Source organism: Triturus cristatus, chromosome 2_1 (genome assembly GCF_964204655.1).
Source record: "Triturus cristatus chromosome 2_1, aTriCri1.1, whole genome shotgun sequence".
NCBI lineage: Eukaryota > Metazoa > Chordata > Amphibia > Caudata > Salamandridae > Triturus > Triturus cristatus.
The window spans coordinates 512,418,930-512,445,978 of NC_140581.1; the positions used below are offsets into that span (position 1 = coordinate 512,418,930).

The following is a 27,049-nucleotide window of genomic DNA, read 5'->3' on the forward strand; positions in this document are numbered from 1 at the left end:
GCTGGGTGCTGTAGTTAATGTTTTATCCCCTCCAGTGGGGTCCGTTACTATGCCTCAGTGTATGCCATTTTAATATATATCATTTCCAGCCCTCCAGTGGGCTCCCAGGCAACCAGTTCAATCTCGCCTTTATGAAAACACCATCGCCGTTTTCAGACCGGGAAATCCCAGCCTTCGTAGACCTGCTCACAGCCTTCGCAGACCTGCTGGCAGGCGGTGCATCCTCCGCGGCTGAGGCCGCCGCGTACAATATCACTCAACAAGATGCCTCTGAACAAGAAGACGCCACTCCGTTGGTGCAGGTTAACAAACCTATTTATTTCAAGAGACTGCAACTGGTGTCCGGTTTAAGAGTTCCCCCAACGCGTTTCAAAGCCACCGCTTCTTCTTCATGGGGCAGTTTGGCAGCATATGACGGGTTGAACCACAGCGCTTAATTTATACTCCTCCCCTTGCATGCTCCCTCCAGTGAGGCATGCTGGGTGCTGTAGTTAATGTTTTATCCCCTCCAGTGGGGTCCGTTACTATGCCTCAGTGTATGCCATTTTAATATATATCATTTCCAGCCCTCCAGTGGGCTCCCAGGCAACCAGTTCAATCTCGCCTTTATGAAAACACCATCGCCGTTTTCAGACCGGGAAATCCCAGCCTTCGTAGACCTGCTCACAGCCTTCGCAGACCTGCTGGCAGGCGGTGCATCCTCCGCGGCTGAGGCCGCCGCGTACAATATCACTCAACAAGATGCCTCTGAACAAGAAGACGCCACTCCGTTGGTGCAGGTTAACAAACCTATTTATTTCAAGAGACTGCAACTGGTGTCCGGTTTAAGAGTTCCCCCAACGCGTTTCAAAGCCACCGCTTCTTCTTCATGGGGCAGTTTGGCAGCATATGACGGGTTGAACCACAGCGCTTAATTTATACTCCTCCCCTTGCATGCTCCCTCCAGTGAGGCATGCTGGGTGCTGTAGTTAATGTTTTATCCCCTCCAGTGGGGTCCGTTACTATGCCTCAGTGTATGCCATTTTAATATATATCATTTCCAGCCCTCCAGTGGGCTCCCAGGCAACCAGTTCAATCTCGCCTTTATGAAAACACCATCGCCGTTTTCAGACCGGGAAATCCCAGCCTTCGTAGACCTGCTCACAGCCTTCGCAGACCTGCTGGCAGGCGGTGCATCCTCCGCGGCTGAGGCCGCCGCGTACAATATCACTCAACAAGATGCCTCTGAACAAGAAGACGCCACTCCGTTGGTGCAGGTTAACAAACCTATTTATTTCAAGAGACTGCAACTGGTGTCCGGTTTAAGAGTTCCCCCAACGCGTTTCAAAGCCACCGCTTCTTCTTCATGGGGCAGTTTGGCAGCATGAAGAAGAAGCGGTGGCTTTGAAACGCGTTGGGGGAACTCTTAAACCGGACACCAGTCGCAGTCTCTTGAAATAAATAGGTTTGTTAACCTGCACCAACGGAGTGGCGTCTTCTTGTTCAGAGGCATCTTGTTGAGTGATATATATATATATATATATATATATATATATATATATATATATATATATATATATATATATTTATATCCACACAAAGTTTCAAAAAGAAACCGGAGCACTCTGCAGGTTACTTCCTAATCCATTAATCACCAGTTGGACGCGTTTCGGTGATAACTGCCTTTTTCAACACTGGTACTGGGCAAAAGATCATGTGACCGATTTAAATAAGACTCCATTCACTCCCACTGGATGATTTCTCATTAATACAAAAACCAGATTGTTCATTCTTTACACAGTCCTATGGTGGGCATACCGCTATTGCAATGTGTAATGTACAGTATTTATGTCTCTTTGATGGGATAATTGTGTACATCATAACTTCAGTAGAACTTTTATCCACAGTTGGTTTAAAACACACAATTCTACCCACCATACAAAATGCCGGCTGTACACATTTCCTATGTTTAATAGGGAGTGATCTCTCTTGCAGTATTAGTTGGAATATGCGCCCCTCGTTGCTGCATTTGCCACCTTTGACATACAAACCCGAAGGCAAAGTGTGTAGTTACCCTGGCCTTTCCATTTGTTAATGTCCCATTTAGGCGGTTAAGTATCTATGGCTGCAGCGGTTCTGGCAGTGTACATCAGTCTTTTCACCAAATGCCATTTAAGAACTGCCGAACTCCATTGAAGCAGTGTTTCTGCTGTGCATATGGCTGCCCGTCAATTTAAATCCACACAATGTTTAAAAAACCGGAGCACTCTGTGGGTTATTTCATAATCCTTTAATCACCAGATGGACACGTTTCGGCACTAACTGCCTTTTTCAACACTGATACTGCGCAAAAGGTCATGTGACTGATTTAAATATGACTCCATTCACTCCCATTGGATGATTTCTCACTAATACAAAACCAGATTGTTTATTCTTTGCACAGTCCTGCGGTCGGCATATAACTATTGCAATGTGTAATTTACCGTATTTATGTCTCTTTGATGGTATAGGTGCATATATCATAGCTCCAGTAGAACTTTTAACCAAAGTGGGTTTAATGCTCACAATTCCACCCACCTAACAAAATGCCGGCTGTATACATGTGCTGTGTCTAATAGGGAGTGATCTCTCTTGCTGTATTACTTGGAATATGTGCCCCTCATTGCTGCATTTGCCAACTTTCACATACAAACCTGAAGGCAAAGTTTGAATGTAAGCCTCACCTTTCCATTTGGTAATGTCCCATTTAGGCAGGTAAGTATCCATGGCTGTCACTCTAGGATACCGATTGTGTTGACTAAGGCAGTACGTATAGCAACACAAGAAGATTTTGGACGGAATGCTGAATGTTGTCAAACATTCTCCCCCAGTCACAGATCTGGGTTAAATCCATAATTCTTTTGCTCACTATGCCAACCCAGTTTGAACCCAGCCATATGCAAATCAGTCTTGATCCTGCTTCCCATGGGAACAGTCGAGTCTGAACTACCAGGCCAGGTCTTGCCTGGACGGGAAAAAAATCATCCTGGACCAGCTTTGGGTTGTCATTCCTCATCAGCCAAGCTAACTTTAATCCAGTAGCATAGTGAGCATGGGACCCATGTCGGGGCCAACCCTTCCCACTTAGGCCGACTATAGCAAGACAAAAAGATGATTGATGAAATGCTGAACATTATCAAGCATTTGCTCCCAGTCACAGATCAGGGTTATAGCCATCGCTTTTTTGCTCACCATGCCACCCCAGTTTTGACCCAGACATATGCAAATCAGTATTTTCGCTGCGGTCCATGGGAGCAGTCCAGATTGACCTGACAGGCCAGGTCCTACCTGGACTGGAAAACAAGCATCCTAGAACCGGTTTCGGGGTATCACCCCCTAATCTGCCAGGCTAGCTTGAATCCAGTGGCATAGTGAGCAAGGGACCCACGTCTGGGCTTTATCAGAGCACAGAGAGGCTGTAGAAATGTGACACTAGAAGAACTACAAGGCACAGTGCAATGGGATTCAGGGATAAAGGAGCATGAGCATAGCATAATAGAGAAAGTAAGTACATGCCATCCTGTTTTCAGCTCTGACCAATTGCCACTTTTTCAATTAATTGTGCACCACCCACAGCCCATAAGGCTTGGAATTTATGCACCAGGCTCACTTAGTCACTTAGTTTTACAGTGTAATTTACAGACATTTGAGGTTTTAACTAAAGATAAATTAAAAGAACTGAAATGCACAACAGCGTAAAAACCAACAAATGTTAGGACACAAAGTAATCAAACTATAGAAAGTGGCAAGATGAACAGTGAATAAAAAATGACTTCAGTTCTGTCAAGGTATTGCAAGCACAGAGCTGATCGTGTTTTCACACACTTAACTTTGCTGCCACCAGTGGCAATATGATCTCAAAGGTTTTGTGGTGAATACAATATCAATGGATAGTAAGTTTCTGGCAACGGCCAATGAGCCTTATCTACCCATAGCCCTGATCAGTGAGCCATATCTGCTATTACCCAACAAGGCATTCCTCCTGCTAACTAATGTAAGTCTGTCACCTAGTTTCTTACTTGACTATTGTTATTGCTCTTTTTGATTTGCAATGGACAGGAGACACGACCAGAATGCACAAGCTCCTACAATTAAGCCACTGAATCCTAGAATCCAAGAGCACATGACCGTAACATTGCCGTTCACTCCATGGCCTTTCAGCTTACCTCTGAAGCAAGCATGAAGTAAAGCTCTAGTGACAAAACCACCTTTAACTGCAGTAGTGATTGTGTTAGGCAGTATTCCAAGGATATGCAAAGATGATACATATTTGTATCAGTGGGAGTGTGGATTTTACTTTGGAAAAAGATGATGGACCAAGGGCTTGAGATATAATTGTATCCAACCATCCCATTTGATACATAGTTACTTCTCCCGGTTGCCTTCACCATAGATACACTGTTGCACATTTCCCTGCTAAAAGGCTGCGCAACCCAACGTGGAACTTTAGGCATTGTGCTTGGCTAAAAAAGACACATCCAAAGCAAGCATGGAGGCAGCCTTCCATTAGATCCTGAGCCTATGGCAACTGTAGTTTTCCGTGAATCTTGCATTGTCAAAGAGCTTTGCACACCTGTATATGTTCTGAGGATCCTGCTCTGGCAATATTGCATGACTCATGCTATCATCTGAATATAGATTAACTTGGATTGCTGAAAGAGTAAGAAAGCCCATGTGAACCATAAGCACCTTAATGAACGCTTAAGGAGCCATAGAAAGTCAAGTGAGAGAGCCACAATGTATTCTTCTATGGCAACATTCAGAAAACTTCATCAGAAGAATGAAAGGAAAAACACAGATAGCCAGCTGGAGAATTTAGTGTCATCATGAACTTGACTGGTGCAAGCAGTGGATTAATTTGCAGAAATAACTTTATCTTGATCAGTGGTTACGTGACAAATCATTTGTTTGTCTTTAAATTAATTACTAGCATGATGCCTTGTGAAAATGTCTGAAAAGTGAAATGATATAGGAAACCCAATTCTGTCCATTGTCTTTGAAGAACGTAATTATCAATTGTAAGAATAAACATCCCCAGAAGCCTGTGCAGCTACAACATCCCCATTCATATGTGCCTGAAAGTTTCCCCATCTGTTTGCTTTTTGGCAACTGTTTGTTGAGCCAAAATCCTGAAGTGATCCCTCATACTGCAAGTGTATTGTTCTCAGGGCAATTATTTTGATCTGCCCCAGGAGAGGTGACTATCAGATGGCTCCCCATCCATTGGTTGTATGGGTATATGCTTCTCTAAATACCCCTGCAAAATCTGTGGCTGGTGGAAGCATGATTATAGTTTTAGGGTGCTATAGCTACACGCATGAGAGCTGCATCTAGCCTCCCTTTGCAAATTAAATTAAGAAGTTAGGGACAACTGCTAGCCTCATAGTGTTTATTATTGTTGAATTTTTGGAATGTTCCTGTACATTCTAACCATTCTTTTTGCAATATTGATTGCAATCATAAAATGTGCACAGGTGTTTTGGTTACCTGCAGCTGTTTGCATCCATTGTTCGTACAAATGCAAATGTCACAAAGTGGAAAATGACTACTGTCCACAGAGGACAACCTATTCCACCTCCCCACAGTGGACAACCTATTCCCCCACTACTTCTTTCTTTGCTTTTTCTGAGGGCTGTCAGGAGAGAATCCACAAGGTTTCAAATGGAAGCAACATTTTGGAATATATACCCAGTGATCCGCAGATAGAGGTGGACCTGTGCTAGACATTCTGGGCATAGGCCATTCCCTGATTCTTCTCTATGAATGAAAACAAATCCCTGCCAATACCCTTTCTTTTCTGTCCTGATAAAGACTTGCAATTAAGGTTCTAACTGACCCCTTTCATTTTTGGGTCAAAACATCAACAACCTCTTTTTTTAGTCTGGATCGAATACAAATATCAACACAGAGGAAGTCACTGACCAAGACAGCCAGCACTTTTTTATGGATCTGAATTTAGCCGTCTAACATGACTTCAGACAGGCCCTCTGCAGTGGTCTGAGAGCAGTGGTGTAGCAAGGAGGGGTGGTCCGCCCGAGTCTCACGAGTTTTGGGGCCAGCGGTCTCACCCCTCCCCCGATCTTACCTGCAGGCGTCGCGGCTGCGGGAATCACCAGCACCCTTCTCCCCCCACCCACTACGCGTTCTTACATTCGGCCACCGCAGGCGGCAAACGCAGAGGCCACCACAAGCGGCATGAGGCCTAAATACGTCACTGCCTGACAGCGCTGTTGATTTTACTGTATTTTGTTATTGTATCTGATTTTTCTTTATCCACCATCACTTGTACATGAGCACTTCTTTGAGCACTTTCTTTGCACAGAATGGAGCAGCCATTGTATCAAAAAATATGTGTATATATTACTAATTGCTAAGTACAATTTCAATTGTTTTTCATAAATGTTGCCTCCCTAGTTGTATTTTCTCTCCCCTTCCCTCATGTTCGCAAAATTGATCAATTTGGCTTGATCGAGATACGTTAATTGGATAGGTATCCTCTTGTTATTTTAGAGCATCGCTCTTTGGACCATTTTGTTGTCTGTATCATATTTTGGGGGGTAGGCAGCTAAATAAACACTGATATGGACAGATTTTCCAAAGATTTGGTAAACAATGATAAACCACCACTGAAATCCTCAAGAAATAAACAATGAAAACAGGACAGCCTATATATAAATTTAGGACTGAAAGTTCAAAAATGCTGAGCAAGAGGTATAACAAAGTGGTTTCATTGTGTAGTGCTTAAAGATGACCTCTGGAGTGCTTCATATAAAAGTGGTTTGAATGTCGACTGATAGGGAGCTACGTTAACTGCTTGGAACCTGTTTGCTAGATAAGGATTTACCCAGTTTAAGGCATATCCTAGAATACCAACTTTCGATAAGCAGTCGAAGAGAGCTAGTGATAATTCATATTGTATCGTAAGCGGATCTAACAGAACTAAAGTGGAGGATCTCTCTTCGGCCACCACCATTCTAAGATTATCAAGGACAGAAACCAGAGCTATTTTCAGTAGCATGAGAGGTATTAAACCTGACAGAGCATAATCCAGAATAATATTTGATTCTAAAATTTAGAAGATCCGTTTAATAATAGCCTTTTCCAAGAGCTTTATCAAATAAGAAAGAAGAGATATTGGACGAATATTTCTCAGAACTATGGGATTTGCTGATTTTTTTAAAAACCAGAGTTATGACTAACACTTTATTCCAGGCTTCAGGAAAGTTAGGCAATTTAATAGATTTGTTTTGGAATTCAAAAAGACCACAAAGAAGCTACTGATGGGAAAAGCGCCATAAAGTAGAAAGAGTAGGTCAGGGCTCTAAAGGTAAGCCAGATGATACTGTGTGGATAGGTTCTGGAAGACTGAAACAAACAGAGGGGAGAACGTGGTAAGCGAGCAACTGGACAGGAGTAGCAACTAGTGTACAGTTTTGAAACTTTTCTGGAGGTATTATGGGCTTTGAGAATTTTGAAAGCAAAATGATTAGCTTTAGTAGAGAAAACAAGTTTTTTATATGAGTGCTGGGCAGCTCTAAGCTCAGCCTTGCATGGATCTTCGCCTCCCTCAAGGTTGTTATGTACCTGGGAGTGGAAGGGCAGTGGTGATGGGGGCAAGTTAGGATGGTGGTAAAATTAGATTGAGGGCAGAGGACATCGAGGTGCAGCAAGCAGGGACCATATTAGTTGTATATGCGGTATTAAAGGCCTCCAGAGATACATCCTCAGATTTAATGGGTCCAGCTACTCAGGCAAGGAAGTGCTTTCATTCTCAGAGAGGTGTCTGGGAATGACATCTTCCAGGAAAGCCTTGCACAGGTCTTTCCCTATGTGTAGATGACCAGATATATATTCCAAGAGGCTACTTCTATTGAAAACCCTTTCTTTTCTCTCCTAATAAAGACCTGCAGTTAAGGTTCTAACTGGCCCCTCCCATTTTTGGGTCCAAACATCAACAACCTCCTTTTTCAGCCTGGATTGTATAAAAATATCAACATAGAGGAAGTGCACTTACCAAGACAACCAACTCTTTTTTATGGATGTAAATTAAGCCATCTAACATGACTATAGACAGGCCCTCTGCCGTGGCCTGAGAGTGCTGCTGATTTTACTGTATTTTGTTATTGTTGGAAAGTGGATTATTAGTTGTGGCAAATGTATAACTGCCACTGGCAATAATGCCTCTCACACAGTATAGGGCTAAGAATAGGTCTTAAAAAATTATTCCCATGCTAAACCCTTGGTAGCTTGGCTGCGAGCAGGCAGGCTTTACTTCAAAGATAGGTATGTAAAGCATTTAAAAACACCACTTCACTAAATAATTAATACACAATGCACAATAAAATCCAACACCAATTCATAAAAATAGGAAATATTTTTATCTTTAAAATGACACCAAAATGACAAAGATCCAATGTAGGGAACCGAAGAAATGAATTTTCAAAGATTGAGCATTATCTAGCACATAGAAAACTATAGCGCCTTATCGGGACATCTGGTAGCGATAGACCGGGTCAAAGTCAAAGATTCAGGCAGACCACGATGGAGCCATGCTCGGCTACCCCTTGCACTTTGTCTTGGTCACAGTTTTTACCTTCGGACTTAGAAACACTCAGCCAGTCTAGATTCGGTGAGGGTTTGCTGGATTGCCTTGCGACGAGCTCCCGGTCAAACTTATGGAAGTCCGACCTCCAGAGCATTCCAGCGGGACGAACCAAGGATCTAGGCCCACAAGTGGTTGAAGGCAGGTGGCTTGGCTTTCGGGGTTGCTCCCGGTCCCTTTTTCTTCGTTCAGAATTAGAAACCTTTACAGAGCTTTTTCTCGCGGGGTCCCTCGATGCTCTTCACCAGGCCGGATTCAGTGATGGTTCGCCGGTCTCAGATTTTGCCTTCTCCCAGTCAAGCTCAGGAAGTAGGACCTATGGAGCTTTTCAGCGGGACAAACCTGGACGGCAGGCCGACTCGCGGATGAAGGGTGGCGGCTTGGATGGCCAGGTTGAGTTGGTCCCCTTATGGAACTCTTTTCCAAAGTTCTCTAAACTTATGGAACTTCTTCCTGAAGTTCCCCAAAGGGTCTCAAAGTGTCTCAAACTCACTCCAGGGGTCTGGAAACGCCAAGATGGTCCTTAAAAGTGGAGTACTTCAGTTCCCACAATCCACTTGGACAAAACCCTTACAAATCCACTGGTTGTGCTCCAGATTGAGGATTCTTAGTGGGGATGTTCCAGGTGAGCTCTGTTAAGCTGTAGCTTGCAGGGAGTCCAGTCCAGTCTTTAGTCCTTTTACAGCAAGGTAGTCCACAGGGCTGTAGTTCCAGATGGTGAAGAAGGTGCAATCTTCAGAGTGCAGGCCTTAGGAAATGCACATCAAACTCCTCAGCATGGCCCTTCTTGCTTTCTTAGGTTTCAAGCAGCAGATCTGAGAAGCTCTGCCCCTCTAAGATACGTATTCTAAGTTCTCTGGGTCAAGCAGGAGGTCACTCCTGTCCAATGGGGTGTAGGGTACCGCCCGAGGTATGACCACTTCCTGCAGAGTGTGACACTATTTTGTCCCAGAGTGCACCAATTCTTCCAAATTCATAATGGCTGATTTTCCAGCAGGGAGAGAAGAGCTGGCTAAACACACCCCTAGGAAGACTAATCTCCATAGTCATTCCTCTTTGCATCTGCTCATTCCTTCCTTGAGCCTAGCATCTGGCTGGGTTCAAAAGAGTAGAGTTGTAAATGACACTGGTGTCTTCCCCTTCCCTTGAAGTTCATTGTTTACGACAGAACACTGCCCTCCCAGCAGAGCTGGTCAACCCCAGGGGCTCTTTATCACCTCTTCAAAGAAGCCTGGCTAATCCACTTAACTCTGACCAATCAGGACAGACCACTGGATACCTGAATCTGGGCTTACAAACAAGAAAGTCTTATAACTTCTTGTCTGTACATTTTAGAAGAAATTCAACAATATCATATTGTTGAATGTATTAATACCTGGAAAGGCTTTGCATGGTATGTTTAGCATTCTCCTATCAAGAGTTAGTAGTTAATAACTTCTTGTCATGTTAACCTTGTGGCAGGGGATTTGCAATGGAAAAATGACTTGGGACATTTTTCCAGCACCAGGACTTATAAAAACATATGTTATAAGTACTCTGCCTATATCTACAGGACCCCCACCCCTGGAACACCAAGGGGAGACTTTAGGGGTTCTTAATATGTAGAAATATTGCAGATCCTCCCTCCACAGTGCTCCTAGCACCATCGATTTTGTGTAGCACTTTATCACAATGTGGGGAGTAAATTGTGCAATTTCACTTAACCCACGGCATATACAACTCATTTTATAAGGGTCTGCCTTTAAGTGCCCCAAACACCAAAGTCGAATTTGGGCACAACTTACTTTTTAAATGCAGTCCTGCAACACAGGGCTACTTTTAAACTGACCTCAGGCTCAGCAGTGCACCCATGCAAGTGAAGAAAGGGCTGCTGGCCTCTAAACTGCCATGCTCTATTATATGCTTGGGACTTAGAGGTAGTCTCAACCCCCTGCCCTATTATGTACTAGGGGTTTATAGGGTAGGTCATGCCAATCACAATGGTACCCCACTCCATAGTGTACGCTAGTGTATGTAGATGTTTTCACTGTATTCTAAGTGTCTCTTTCAGCATAGCACTGGCCCTGTGCCTGGTTCAGTAGAGCCCAGGGTCAGTCAGAGTCAGTTACCGCCAGTACCAGTCAGCAAAAAGTTGGGGGGTGACCAGGGCACAGGCTGACTTTGCAACAGTTATTGTATCTGATTTTCTTTATCCTCCATCAGTTGTACATGGGCACTTCTTTCATCACTTTCTTTGAGCAAAATGGAGCAACCAGTGTATCAAAAAAATATGTATATATATCACTAATTTCTAAATACAGTCTGAATTGTTTTGCATACATTTTGCCTCCTGTGTTGTATTTTCTCTCCCCTTCCTTCATGTTCGCAGAATTGATCAATTTGGCATGATTGTGATACGTTAATTGAATTAGCATACTTTTTCCATTTTAGAGCATTGCTGTTAGGAACATTTTGTTGTCTGTTTCGCATTGCGCCCAGGTCCTTTGTCTTTTTGAGTTACCCCATTGTCTTGTAATGGCTTACCCCCCAAAATAGCCACATATTTAGTTTTCCAGTGTTTACAAAACATGGTTTTACAGTGATTGTTATAAGTCACATATTTACTTTGAAGGAGTCATAGTGCAGCTCATATAGTGTCTTCCCATTGGCAGTGAGTCCAATTGATGTATGTTAGACTGTTTTATGGATAGAAAGGTTGTATATTGCACTGCCATCTCATTGCTCTCTCTCTCATCACCTCTCACATTCACTCCGACAGGACTCAGGACTCAGGGCCTGATTTACATCTTGGCAGACAGGTCACTCTGTCACAATGGCGATGGATATTCCCGTGTGGCAGAGTAACCTGTCCGTCAAGATCTAAATCAGGCCCTCTGTCTGGCTCACAAGATTATTAATAAATTTAGAAAGTAAGAATTCTATATTCAAATGTTTTAATGAACACATTATTGGACACAATTGGAGGTCATTCATCTGCTCCTGACGGAAGCTTATGACATTGCAGCGTTGGTCATCCCTGCCAAAGCATAGTACCTCGAGAAACCTTTGCTTTTTTTGATTTACATCAGATTTATTTGTAGCCCTGCATTTAAGGTAACTGAAACTTGATGCTTTCAGCATACTTACCACTGCTTTTCTGCACTCTTTGCCTGACTACATTAAGATGGTGCTGCAGCTGTGTGGACAGTCATAGCTGCCAAGAGTCCCAATGGCAAGTGTCTCACTTTGTCAATCCTGACCCTTCAACCAACATCAGATTGTAATCTGTGATTTAACAGTTTGCTGTTAACATTGTGACTATGGGCTCAAAAACCCTAGCAGTAAAGTGCAATTGGGTAAAAAGCCAGGATTAGCTGAAGGTATCACACACAACAATGAGACACCGTACCATTCAGCTATGAATTTTGTTGGCAGGTGGAAAGTCTTGTGTCCTGTTTTCACCACTATCCTATGTGCATGGTGACCAGCACTCTTTTCATATGTACCTGTCACTACACCTTGCATTGAATGTTTAAAGCCTAGGGTGTTTGGAAGCGAACCTGCTATCAATAATGACTTTTTAGATAAGGGTGGTGATTTATCAAAGGGTTCTACCCATTTTGTGACTGTGGGTCAATATGATGTACATATAGGCCTTGATTGTTATGAGCCAGCCATTTTACTAATCAGTGAAATAGTTAAACACTGCCAAAAGAGCAAATACAATTTTAATAGCCCCAGATTCTCTACCATGTATAAAATAGTTAGATCAGACCTAAAACAAGCTTCTAAACCATGCACCTTCAATTCAAGCACAAAAAACTGGAGGAAACAAAAAGAAGAACCAATATTTTAGTGACATTCCTAAACAGCAAAACTCAAGCAGAATATTCTTAGACCAGTATTGTTGCTACCTCGTATAAAAATGTTACATTGTGTTGGCCCCTTCAGAATTTAATACAAATGACTCTCTGTTTCGTTTGTTTGAATAGCATTCCAGTTTGTGGTTGTGCAGGGGTTTATCAGTATGTATTTATATGTTTGCACTGAAGAGGGTTATTTCCCTTTTAGTGGGGTTTTATCAGTTATTATAATTTTAAACCTAAAACAGGATAGCCTATTTATATACCATGTAGATGACACTCGGGTTCTCTTCTCTCCTTAGGAAAATTCTACTGATTCAATCTCCATCTTCTAAAACTGTCTGCTGAGAATAGTTGACTGGATAGAAAACAGTGCACTGAAACTTAATACAGACAAGACCAAGATCCTTATCTTCTCTGGCCAAAAGTCTTATCAGTTCCTATCCCACTGAATTCGGCCCACCACCAGATCATCTTTCTTAGGCTAAGAATCTAGGTTTCATTTTGGAACAAGTTGTGTCCATCTGTGCTCACAACGATAAACTTTTTTCCTTCTGTTTCTACTTCCTTAAAACCTTATGGAAAATCTTTCCACTCCTTCCATCCCAAATTCAGCCCTTAGTCAACCAGGCCACTATATTAAGTTGCTTGGACCACTGCAATGCCCTGTATTTTGCCTCTCCCACATACATCTATGTCTACAGTGTATCCAGAATGCAGTCATGTATCTGGCTCTTGGATGTCCAGCCTGCACTTCCTCTTTTGAAGCACTTAAAACTTTACACTGACTCCCCATGGTAGCAAATATTATTTCCAAATCTCTCTGCATGGTATTCAAGGCTTATCATAGCTATGGCTCTAGGTACCTTCAGCTTAGGTTTTTTCAATATCATCCAATCTGTGAAGGTCTAATACCACCAGAGTCTTTGTGGTTCCTAAATTTCCTCGTCAAGGGGACAAGGACTGCGCCTTCACAATCACAGCAGGCAAACTCTGGAATACTTTGCTTAGAAAATGCTAAGAAAATGGTTGTGGGCTCACTATTCCGTCAAGTCTGTCAGCGAAGAATCGGATGCTTCTCAGGAATGGCAAGATGCTAAGAATGGGCCCACCTCCAGGCATCACTGGGTTCCTAAATGAAACTAACACTGGATCCCTTAGATGCCAGGGGAGAGGAAGGAGGAGGGAGAGGAACTGCTGGGAAGGAAGTCTAAAATGATAAATGTAAGAAACATTTGCATAGTATGTGCTTTTCTAAAATTCAAAAATCATGCAAAATGTATGCTCTGTTATACTACTGGTGCCTTCAATGAATGTCTTGAAAATCAATCTTTCCAAAGGGAATTGGATTTCCTTAAATAAGATCCCTATTAATCTTTCAGGAAATGTTGAGAGAGAAAAGTCTTGATGTGATTGATCTTTTTCCCCAGTATTTCTATCATAAACAAATAATAACTAGCTTGCACCTTCTAACCATGTGATAATATTGTGATTGTCTACTCACAATTGAGTAAACTTTCTTCAGCCTTATCAAATAGTTATGCCTTAAATTCTTCTCACAGCTGCCCTTACGTCAGCGCTTGAATTCCTTGTGTCTTTGCAACTCTAAACATCTGCTCTTTTCCTTAGCGCTTGATTCTTCATTAATGATGTTTTAGTTCATCTGGATTGCGCTTTCCTCTGTGCTTGTTAAGTAATATCAGTGATACTATGATCTGAGTTTGAATCTGCCAATGAAACTGAATTTCTCACTGAGATCACCTTAGTTAAATAATTAATCCTTGCGCTTTCCTTGAGCTTCTGAACAAACAAGTCCTATATTTATCCCAAAAGTTAATTGTTGTTGCAAAGCCTTTCAAACATTTGAAACTGAAAGCAGTCAATAGGGTTCACCGTTGAACACAATAAATCCGCATTTTTTGAGCTTGATAAACACGGCAAATCTTATTTTTTCTCGGAAGAGTTACTTTGTAAGAAAAAGTATTTTCGCTTTTGTAACTTAATACAAATTAATAGCGTTCACTACCAAACATGTTGGCTGCACTTTCTCAAGTTTTTTGATAACAAAGTTTTTCTCAGAAGAGTTAGTTGTTTGTACAGTCTTTTAACTTTTGAAATTTAATACAGTTAACAGCATTAATTTTTTAAGGACACTGTGATTTAAGCACATTACTATGGTCTTTGGAAGGGATAAGGTCTTCAAAGTGTCTCAATCACTACAAATCTCTTATTCACATCACTCTCTTCTGCAAGCTGATTGTTAGAGTAGTTTGTTTATGCTTTTTTCTCCTCAAATGTTTCTGAAACACACATTCTGCATATCTCACACCTCTCCTCGGCACCCTCTTTTCACTCTCTTCTGCACATACTTCCTTGCATCTCCTTGACTTCACTAATCTCCCCCACACACAATGCATCCACCCACCTGTATGCATTGTATTTTCTCTAACTTGTGCACTGTCGATATTTTGACAGCTGTATACCTCCATCACACATTTTCAGATATATAATCACAATTACATTTGGTACACCTGGCAATTGCTTAGAGAGGCTAAAGAATGGATGAGAATGTATTCCAAACCTCTTTATGACACACTGATAGTGACTGTGATAAATACGCACTACATTGGGCCTGAATTCCACAGCTCTCAGTCGTGGCCCAACCACAGCCTGAACTCACACATCTACCTAGGAGCGACCCAATTCAAGCTATGCACTACACATGAGTACAGTGTTGCACGAAAAAACTACAGAAACCCTCCATCCTAGAGAAAGCAAATACTCTTAGGGAATGCAAGGGTAAGCAAAATCTGAACTGTACAGATAAACAACATCGCTGTTTTCAGGCTGAAAGGGCAGTGTCTGTTTTTACTGGCTGTAGCTGTCGCCGTTGGTGGGGTAGAAGGGAGGTAGGACATTTACAGAAGATACACCGGTCTTACCAGAACACTCTCTCTTTCCAGCAATGCCACTTCGAGAGAACACATTCATTGTTTGGCATTAGGCATTCATATTTTGGCTCACAAGCAACTCTAAACAGTGTGAGTAAATCCCTCTCTGTGAGAGCAAACTCTTCTCTTTGAGAGTGGCTCTCTTGTGCAGGGTGACTCTTATACATGAAAGTGTTCCTTCCCTGTGAACTGAGAGCAACACTTTGTATGAGAGTTCCCTATCAGTGTTCATGCCCTTCTATATTTCCTTACAACTTTGGCCTCCATTTTGATCGCTGAGAAAAAAACCTGTTAGTTCCCCGATCCGGAATTACTGATACTGGGGTTCTGATTAATCCAGGGGTGTGGAAATGACTGGTGGTACAAGTTTCTGGAGTATAAATCAGTGTTTCAGTACTGATTTCCACTTCACCCGCATGTTTTGATTTGCTGGTCAGAAGATGGAATGGCTGCAAGGCTGCCTCCTCCTTCCATCCTTCCAATAAGAGATAATTGGGTAATTCTATATTGAGTAATAGTTACACTGGTTATTTATAGTGCTTAGAAATGCCAGAAGCACAGTATAAGGCCTACATATAAACAACTTATTTGTATTATTACTAGAAAATGACATACCTCTTAGTTTATATAGCTAACTCATGAAGGGGGCCAACCCCTCCACGCTTAGACAAATAATATTCTGTGCTTATTTATCAATTCTGCCACAAAGATACATAGTAAAATTGATAATACCAAAAGTTTAAAAAAAAAGTTTAGATTTCGATTCTGCTACCATGAAAAGTTATTGTGGAGAGCTTGGAGTTTTCTGGCTTCTGTTCTATATAGAATTTGTCACCCATGCAATTTTGATAAGGAATACTTTGTGCATTTTTTATGTAGTTGGCAAATTGTTTTAGAGTGAATGAAAATGTACTTGAAACAAATGGCCCTTTTTATGGTCTGGCTCTACAGCGTAGCTGTCACCAAACGATTGTGTGAGCATCCATAGAGAGGGGCTTTGACTCCACCCACATGTTGGGAGATGAGAGTATGTGTTTTGATTGGGGAGAAGTTGTGTGCTTCCACAAAAAAGTGCCTACCCGCCACACAGCTCTGGTAATTGTTTTTATTTATCCAGCTGCCAGAGCTTGAGCTTTCAGGGGCACTGACATTGTAAAGTTATTAATCTCTTGGATAACTAGATAGTTTGTTGTGTTTTTCTCTGGCAGCAGCACAGATGGGATGAAGGCAGTCATTAACCTACATGGATGGATGTTTAGACCTGGCTTGACAGTGCAGCTGTCACTTAAACATTTAACTTACACCAACATCATTCTACAGTTATTGGCTTCCACGCAGACACATACATATACATTCCCATGCCATCTACTTGTACTGCTTCACATTACCATCCAGCATTCCTTTAAAAACCAGACCCACTGGCATTGCCAATGCATGCTTTTTGTTTATTTGATAGCAGAAAGGCTGTATGAGCGAGGCTGAGCACATGATGCATGTAACCAAACTGATTGGTCAAAATAACTATTCTATCGAATAATTTATTTTTACCTATTTTATTATAGGGTTTGTAGTCTTATGTACTATCTGACACATTAGTCATGCATTGTAATTTAACGTGGATACTCTGTTTTTATGTATTATGTTGCTTATTAATCTTTTGTACTAAATGTAATAAACGTTCAAGGACCCGCGTATAGAACTCTGATCGACCTACCCTTCCCGAAGTAAAAACTGGTCTGACTGTCAGCTGTTAACGCATAATTTAACATATTCCACCTAAATGTTCTAGATTTTTGTACGTTTCTTTTTATAGCGTCAATGCAGCACATTCAGTACTTCTGCTATAACTCTGCGTAGATCATTCTTATTTTCTTGAGTGAAGTCTTGTAATACAGTGATCTTAGATTTGCTGCTACAATTCTTTGAAGCACTTACAATTACGTGACAAATCAAGACATACATCTGTTACCCTAGAAAAAGGCACCTAGGATTGCTTTCGCTGTTTTAACAAAAAAGAAACTCTACTTTAGCTATCATTAGGAATGCAAGTATTCTAAACCTATGTTTATGTTCGCCTTCTCACTCCTCAGAATAAAAAAAAAAAGTGGTTGGCGCTTCATTTATAAGGTAGTGATAAAAAGACCCCCGCCAAAGAAAGGTGCAGGTCTTGTGGGCACTCTGCTTCTTTCTTTAGAGGGCGAGAGAAGGTGACAATTCCAATGACAGCCACCACTGGCTACACCATAATGGCGTCACCTCTGTGATATTCTGCCTTATAACCCACAGTGAAGTTTGGTGGGAAGGCCAGAAAATACCCTGACGTCCACTGTTAGCATTTCCAGTACACATGGCTAAGTTGTAAAGTGGCTTCTGGAAATATACCCTGCCGCGGCCCATCTGTTTGGGCTGACGGGCCATGACCCCATCTTTCTTTTTAAAGATCTTTTTATTCAAGACTAAATACAGCCTTAAAGAACACAGAAAACACCATAATATCGACATTGTAGTACAGCCAAGCAATATTCGATTCAACCTGCACAGCCATGCCTCTTTTAACTCGTTCTGGCCCATTCCAAATATCAACTAGCGAGTTGGGGCCTAGCACACAAACCCTCACGAGAGTCATTCAATCTGTCTCAGACCTTTACGCATTTCTTTCGACATCCCCTATTGATGTAGACACTTTTTTCTGCTACCATATAAATGTCGATATCTTTTCCCCATTCACTTAAGCTTGGTGCAATGGTCGCTCCCCCAGCAGTGAGCTCTATTTCGTTTTGCTACAGCAAGGCCCAGAGTCATCCAGGTCCGTCCCATTGAAGTTTGATTTTCTCCCATATGTTTGGGAGGCACCATTGTGGCATTGGAGGGATTGCCGTGCCCCGTATGTCATTCATGCAACTAATCACTGCCTCCCAATAAGTCTGGACAGCCGGGCAGTCCCATATAATGTGAAAGTAGGTGCCTGTTGACTGGAATGGCCCCACCTTTTCCCAGGCAAGAGGATTGTCTGTCAGGCTGAACAAAAGTCAAAATCTGGTTCAGGTTAGGCAGCCAGGAGCTAGACATTCGCTAAATGCGCATGCTCCTGGCTGCCTGAGCTGAACTTTGCTAGACTGAGGATATCACAGGCCTGTGGGCGTGACCTCCTTAGCCTAGCAAATGTGCTGTGAGCCCCCCCCCCCCCCCTCATGATAAAGAGCATCTTCACTGATTGCCTCAGGCCTATTTGCTTTAGTTTTAAGCCCTGAAGTTCCCAAGACCGAGTGTCAATCAGTGATACCTCGTCACAGATTAGGGTGGGGTCAGCAGGCTCACTGAACCCATCCCACTCTGTGATGAGTGAGAGACTGCTGCCTTTAGTCATTGGCTTACCTATGCTAAGCTATGGTGGCCGTAGCTGTCTCAGAGAAATAGCAGGCAATCCTCTCCGTAACAACATGATACTCCAAGTGTTTAACACCGTCCTCTACCGCAGAAGTTAGTTTTCTGTTACACAGGGGATTGGCTGTGTGACTACAAGAGCCTAATTAGACCTGACATCTCACTTTTCATCGAGTTCATGGACTTCTCTAGTATCTCATTTTAAGGAAAACTATGCTTGACGTGCTACAGATAGCAAATCACCTATTCATTTGACTGTCTTTAACTTATGGTCCTCAAAGAGATTGAGACTCCTGGATCCCTGAGATTTACAACATTTAGTCTACGCAGGTGGGGCCAGTGCTGGTATTGGAAACAAATGTACTGCGAGAACCCATAAATTGGGTGTCAAGGTGTGACAGAGGAAAGAGGGCTGAGTCAAGAGGGGCAGAGTGATGAGAAATGGAGTATGACAGTCCATTTACACATTTATTTTTCTTCAAAGAAATTGGTAACACAGACAAATGTGATAATAAATCTGTTCTAGCTTACTTTCGGTGACACAGAGGCTTAATTTAAAATACTTTACAGGGAAGACATTTGCTTCACAGGGCTTGGAACTGAAATATAGAAGTGCAGGTGCCCCATGTCCCACAGTACCTGTTTGCTGCTGAGAAGTGCCGGTACTCTCTGATTAAAATAGTTGTAGCAGTGCTGAGATCTGCTGGCACTATCTCTTCCAAATTAAAGAGGTCCAGGTCTGAGTACCCAATAGTACCTGACAATTTAAATTACTGATGAGATATTTGTATGCAAAAACAACAGTTGATGGACAGAATGCCGAACAATGTCATACATTCACCCCAGTACAGAGATCTGGGCCTAAATCCATCGTTTTTTTGCTCACCATACCATTCCAGTTTGAACCCAGCCATATGCAAATCAGTCTTGACCCTGTGCCTCATGGGAACAGTCCAGCCCGAACTGCCAAGCCAAGTCCTCCCTGGACTGGAAACAAGCATCCTAGGACCGGTTTCGGGGTTTCACCCCTCTTCAGCCAGGATAGCTTGATATCTATCAGACAAACCAAGCTGTCTGCTGCCTCCGTTGTCAAAAAGGGAATTTGGGCCAGGTGTTGAAATCCTTCAATGTCCTCATCAACAGGATCAATACTCTGTTCTTAAATTTACAGAAAAGAGCATTGAAAAATAGATTCTACTTTCTCTTCCTCCCTTTCAACCTTCCGTCGTTGGATCTTCTATTTCATTTATTTATTTTATTTTACACATGTCAAGTGCAACTGTGCCCAGCAAACAGTCTACCACTAACTTCTCCCTCACCGTACAACTCTTTCCCATAAGTCCGGGAACTTATAATCTCCTTCTCCAAGAAGAGCATTTGCAATTTCTTCTTAGCCAACACTCTAGAAGGGGTGAGCGGAACTCTGCAGAGTTACATAAAGGAGCTTGTTCTGTGCTGCAAAATCAGGGCAAACGGCACCACGCGGCATGCTGGTCGGCGTTGCTTCTGTGCTGCTTCTCAAGTAGATTTTCTACTTGGTTGTCAGCTTTCTCACCGCGGATGGTCGCAATGGCCTGCAATCCCCCCGCAATGAGAAAATCTGGTCAGGTGGCGTCCTAGCGGCCAAAAATCACACTAGAGGGCACCAATTCTCGCTGATGCTCACCAACTTAACGTTGGCAAGCCTCACGAGAGAAAAACTCCTACATGCTTTAGTTGACTGAGTTTTGCCAGAACTCCGCATTAAGAGTGGACAAATCTCTGCAAACTCCGCCGCTAAAGCGTAATTTATCACCCACCCCAACTCTCTAGCACAATATCGCCATTCATTTGCGCTCTGCTGCAGCCTAATTTCTTTGAAGCGCTTTTGAAAGATTTGGTAGTTGATGACTTTCTATCTTTTGCCAAACGCTTTCATAGGCTATAATTTCACCCCTAATTGTTAATTTCTAATTAGCCCAAATGATTTCTAATGATTTGCTAGAAAAAAACACATGGGTTTTATTTCTCATCTCTTCCAGAAAAACTTTCTTCAATAGTAAAACTTTATTAAACACCATCCCCGCCGGGTTTCACTAAACGGCATCTGAACTTTCAAATAGAAAGCTGAATCACACCTTGGGCAGTTGCTAGGGATTTGTGCATTCCACTCATGCAGTTTCTCGGGTGTGTAGTACACTAATCAAGGCAAATACATTTGCATGCATATACAATTCGCTCTCCTAAACATCTGAGCTTTAAAGAGCAACACCTCAGCCCGGTCTCCCTCCGCCAGATTTACTCTCCTTCCGCTACTCCCCTTGGGCGATACAGAACATTTCATCAGCCTTTCTATGGCTCATGTGTTACTATTTTATCGATTGCCCAAGCTTTTTAAAAAAAATGTTTTTGTGATCATATATTACCTACACTCTCTCTCCTGATTGCATGTCGTGGATTTGTTTTCTTTTCTGTTGAAAAAATTGGAATAGACAGTAGTAGGGAGGCTTGACTTATAGTTCATGTAAAGATAATGAATGAATCTGATGTATTAATGCAATAAATGGAAACTGTAAAAATAATTAAAACATTTTTTTAATTGCACTGTAGAACACATTCAGAAATAAATGCGCCTTTATTAGGTTTAACTAATTTCCTATTGTTCAATTATTTAAGCGATTTCGATTGATAAATATTTTATAAAATAATTCCTTGTTAATTCCTCTTCAGACAGCTAAATAGCAGTTAAAACTTTTTTTTTTCTGGGAAATCCATACTCATTGAGTAACAGGTTTGAAAAAGATTACATCTTTCATCGTTCCTGCACAATTGTTAGATGTTCTTTTTTGCAAACAAGGTTATATACTGTTTTCTAAAGACACCCCTGATCTGATTTGCTTATATTTGCTTGAAACTGTTGCTCCTTAGTCTTTAAGAACTGAAAGAATTACTGTCCCAATAGCACATCTTTGCACTATAAAAAATATTCATTAATAAATGTGTCTTTTTTAGTTATTACATTTATTATTGTTCACTTTTTTTATTGATTTTGATTGGTAAATATTTTATTAAATTATTTTTTATTAATTTATTATTTAGATCTGATGCCCGCCTTCATAGAGATGATGTTGACATCTGTTTCAGCAAAACCTTAAACTCCTGCAAAGTTCCTCAGATTCGCTATGCGAGCGTGGAGCGGCTCTTGGAAAGACTGACCGACCTGCGCTTCCTTAGCATCGACTTCCTTAATACTTTCTTGCACACCTATCGCATATTCACTACTGCTTTTGTGGTGCTGGAGAAGCTGACAGATATATACAAGAGACCTTTCACATCAATCCCAGTCAGGTATGCCTTGACCCAGCACTTAAGCTACCATAACATTGTTTGAAGCATCAGGATTGTTGTTTCGTTGCATATGACAAATAAACAGCTGTTGTGACAATGCCAGGGCAGTGGTTTTAAATGTCTTTTTAATGTGAAAAGCTTAATCAGCTATCCTGTAATGATGAATGACTTTCTTCCTTAAATTGATATCTACAGATAATTTCTGAATTACGCAAATCACAGTACTTGACTTAATCCACGGGGTATTCACCAGCAACCTTTATTAAAATGAGTTATCTGCTTTTTTTTTATTTTTTTTATTTTTATTGCCATTTTCATATTTCACACATTGTACATCACACAAAACTTTCAAATAGTCATGTCAGATTGTACATCCAGTAGTGGTACATAGCAACTGCATATACTGGTGATTCGTCAACGGGGAGCGTAAACAATGTACAGATATATCGTGATGTATATACCCTGCTGTCTCGGGTTCCAGATATGGCACAGGAACTGGGGTGTAACGCAGGCATAAACTAGGGGACGGGCATGGTAGAACTTATCCAGTTATGCTAGCGAGGGTATGAAACGTCGTATGGGTAAGGCACCTCTGTGACTCATGATTGCCTATCCTATTTGGTTCGACCTAAAACTGCGATAATATACCTGATACTGGGGCTTGTTATGAGCTCATGTGGTCGGGATTCCGAGAGATTAGTTAGGCAGGGTCTGTGACTGCGTGTGCAGGACTGACGATGTGGGCAGGCTGTCTGTTGGGTCTGCTCCCGGGGATAGCTGCTTTAACTGATATAATAGCATGGCCCATTCCATTGATATAGGGTGTTTGCGGATCCCTCTCACCTCCTCCTCCCGCAATGTCTCCTCCTCCGCCGCCGCCCACTTGTGAGTAGCTCCCACCCAAGCCGCCAACGGTGGACCGGTGGGGGAACGCCAATGCATGGCGATGCTGCGTTTGGCTAAGAGCACCGCAAGGGAGAGGAAGCGAGTCTGCACCCTGTGCTGCTTACCTGCGCGAAAGATGCCTATGGCGCTGGCCTCCCATGTGTTCATGCAGGTTAGCCCTGTGAGGGTACCCAAAGCAGTGTGAATGTGGTGCCAGAAAATTTTAATGACGGAGCAATTCCAAAACATATCCCGGAAATCTGCATTCCGCTCATGGCATCTGGGGCATAGGAACTGAGTGTGAGGGTAAAATCGTTGGAGGCGTGCAGGTGTTAAATAGGCCCTGTGCAGGATGTATTTCTAGAGACCTTCTTAGGGTACTTCAGAGCTCTCTCCCACTCCCCCTCATGGAGCACCCGCCCGATTTCAGCCTCCCAGGTGGCTCGCAGGGTCTCCAGTGGCTTATTAGTTAGTTCCCATATGGCTTTATAAAGCCATGTAGTTAGATGGCGCCCTGCTCCCATGTGTAGAATCGTGTGGATAACTGGATGGGTGGGTGGTTCCCCCTTGATTAGGTCCTGATACGGTCGGTAGCTATCTACGAGTTGGCGGTGAAGCAGGAATTGTCCCGGGGGAAGATCGTACTCCTCCACAAGGCTGTGGAACGGTCGTAGTTGCCCGTCCTCGAAAAGGGACTCCACCTCCGTTAAGTCACACGATGTCCACGTGCAAAGCGTGCTATTTGTGTAGTAGTGTTCCTGTTTGGGCCATCCCACCAGAGGGGAGAGTAGAGGGGAGTACAACGGAGTCCCCGGGGACATGCGTTGTATCCGCAGCATACACCTACGTGCCACTGACACCTGTAGAGGATATGTGCGTTTTGGTTTAGTGCCAGGGAGGAGTATGCGACGGATCTCTGGAACCGATTTTCGCCCTGCGATGGCGTGAGTTTCCACAGTATACCTGTCTGCCGTCCAGTGAGACAGCCATTGCAGCTGTGCTGCCAAGAAGTAGGCCTCGAATGAGGGGGCTCCCAAGCCGCCCTGCGTGGTGGGCAGCTGCAATTTTGTCAGGGCTATTCTGTGTCTAGCGGACCCCCAAATGAGCGCACTGAGGAGGGAGTCTAGGTCCCGAAAAAAGGCTCTGGGCGGGATTACCGGCAGATTGGTAAAGAAGTACAACAATCTTGGAACCATGATCATTTTGGCCAATGCCACTCTCCCAATTGGAGCCAGTGGAAGGCTCTTCCAAAATCCGACCGTGGCCCTAAGACTCGCCCATGCCCTGTTATGGTTACCCTCGAACATATCTGTGGAGGAGTGGTAGAGACGGATCCCGAGGTATCGGGGGCCTCCGCGCTCCAGGGCACCCGCTGAGCGCCCAGGCGAACCTCCGGCGGAGGCAGATCCGGATGCAGCGGATATATCGTGGACTTATCCCAATTCACCCGTAGTCCCGAGGCTGCGGTAAATTCCGTCAGAGTTTCCCAGAGGGGAGTCAGGTCGTCTGTGATGTCCCGCACATAAATCAACAAGTCATCAGCGTATAAGGAAACACTATGCACTGTGCCTGCTATCGGGATGCCCCAGCTCTCCCCTTCCCGCCGAAGTCGTATGGCGAGAGGCTCCACCGCCAGAGCAAAGAGTAGAGGGGACAACGGGCAGCCCTGTCGCGTGCCCCTCTGAACCGCAAACTCCGTCGATATGTACCGGCCTAGGCGTATCCGCGAAGTCAGCCGGTGTACAGTAGGCGCGTATAAGCTAGGAGGGTGGGCCCAATGCCCGCTCGCTGCAGCACCGAAAACAAAAACTGCCATGTGAGGGAATCGAAGGCCTTCTCAAGATCTAGGATGAGACAGGCCGCTCGAGGTTATATCCCCTTTACCTGATCCTGGATGTGGAAAACTCGACGTATGTTCTGGGATGTGCGTCTGCCGGGTATAAATCCGCACTGATCCGGGTGGACCAGGGAGCGTATGATTTGTACGTATCTATCCGCCAGTGTCTTCCCGAGGAGTTTGCAATCGGCGGACAACAGCGATATAGGGCGATAGGAGGCCATTTGCTGCGTGTCCCTATGTGGTTTCAAGAACGTCACAATTACGGATTCTCGCATGGATTTCGGTAGTTCTCCCTTCTTCAGTGCCGCCGCAAACACCTCTACCAAGCGAGGGACTAGGTGCACTGCGAATGCCGTCTAATATTCTAATGGGAACCCATCTAGTCCCGGAGCCTTATTTCGGGCTAGGGCATGCAGGGCCCGTGTCACATCTGCCGAGGTGATTGCGGCGTCTAAAGCCTCCCTCTCTGTCCTCGTGATTGTTGGGATAGGTAGAGGATCGAGAAATCGATCCACTACAGTTTGTGGGATAGAGGCGGGGTCGCTACATGTCTCTGCATAGTAGTCGCGGAAAGCCCCAAGAATCCCCGCCTGGGAACGCACTAACACCCCCACCAGGGTCCAGTATCTCGGTAATGGGCTTGACCTCCGTGTCCTGCCTGGCCAACCACGCCAGGAGAGTGCCTGTCTTGTCCCTCTCTTTATGCATCCGTGTAGCGTATGATCGGAAGTTGTACTTTCGCAAATCCGCGGAGGCAGCTTGATAGGCAGTTTTGGCTTCGGCTATACTCCGCGTCTCCCCTTCGGATGTGACATCCCGTTTGGTGAGAGTCGCCAACTGTTGCTCCGCAGTGGTGAGAGCCTGTTCTAGTATGCGCTTAACTCCCGCTATTTGCTTCAAGCACTCTCCCCGGGCCACCACTTTAAATGCATCCCATTCCACTAACTTGGATGATGCTGTGCCCGAATTGCGTGTGAAATAGTCTTGGATGCTACTCTCCTGATCATGCCGAAGGACCTGGTCCGACAGACAGTCCGCGGTAAGCGCCAGGTGGGGACCGGCGGGTGTGGGGGCCGCCAGTGTAACTGGAGAATGTGAGCATTGTGATCGGATATGATCCTGCCCAAGTAGTCCGTGTGGGTAATCTTGGGCAATATAGTCGCCGAGCATAAAAATCGGTCCAGACGGACGCGCATATTGTGTGGGATGGAGTGGAAGGAATACAATCGGATCAGGGGGTGGTGCATTCGCCAAGCATCGGTGAGCGACCAGTGTGTAATCCAAGCCCGGAACCTGTCAGTTTGCTTATGTGCCGGGGAGTGTGGTGGAGGGGGGTGTGAGCGGTCAAGGTTCAGGTCGAGCGTGCAGTTATAGTCTCCCCCCAGGACCCATGGTATGGAAGCAAATGGGGCAAGGACCCCTGTGAGATGGTCCCAAAACTTGTCTTGTTCTACATTAGGGGCGTAAATGCTACCGAGAAGTACTACCTGCCCGTCCAACAGACCCTCCAGCAGTGCATATCTACCTTCTTTGTCGACCACCCTCCGAAGCTCCTGAAAGGGAGTCCCTGGTCGCACCCAAATCAACGCCCCTCGTGCATACGCAGAATAAGTTGTGGCGCACATGAGACCCCTCCATTTTGACTGTAGTTTCCCGACCTCTTTCGCGATGAGATGTCTCTTGTAGAAAAACTATCGGGGTGTTGTGACGCTTTGCATAGGAGTACACCGCATATCGTTTGCGCGGAGTGTGAAGCCCCCTAACATTTAGGGTGAGGATGGTAACATCAGTGTGTGTCGTATGAGGTGTCATGTCTTTGCGCCTGCTCGCCATGCGCTGGGGCTACGCCTATTGAGTTGCGCAAAGCTCGGTCGCACTAACGGGCTAAGGGTGTCTGTATCCCCCGACGCTGTGTAGGCAGAGGTAGTGGATGTCTGGATCCATGTCATTCCATGCGGGGGTGGGGGAAGTGCTGAACTGGGACATGCAACTGAACAATCGGGGTCGGGGAACATTCCCAATGCCTAGGGCCCCTCGCCAAAGGCGATGCGTCTAAACCTGTTTTCCCAATTAAGGGGGGTACAACAATATAAGAAGGGGGCGGCGGTGCATGCGTACTGGGCCAGAAACGAACCGGGCCATTAGTAGGGAAAATGGGCGTTGCTCCTGCTGTAGCGAGTAGCGGGACTGAAGTCTAAAT

The 27,049-nt window shown here is 43.9% G+C and overlaps 1 protein-coding gene across 2 annotated transcripts in view; it reads left to right on the forward strand.

Annotated features, from left to right (window-relative positions):
* Positions 1–27,049, forward strand: part of RASGRF2 (Ras protein specific guanine nucleotide releasing factor 2) — a 2,022,215-nt gene that overhangs the window by 1,251,444 nt on the left and 743,722 nt on the right. For both annotated transcript variants that reach the window (XM_085632406.1, XM_085632407.1), the window contains exon 14: positions 21,876–22,124. In XM_085632406.1, the coding sequence (XP_085488532.1) occupies positions 21,876–22,124 (249 nt within the window). The remainder of the gene's footprint in view (positions 1–21,875; positions 22,125–27,049) is intronic.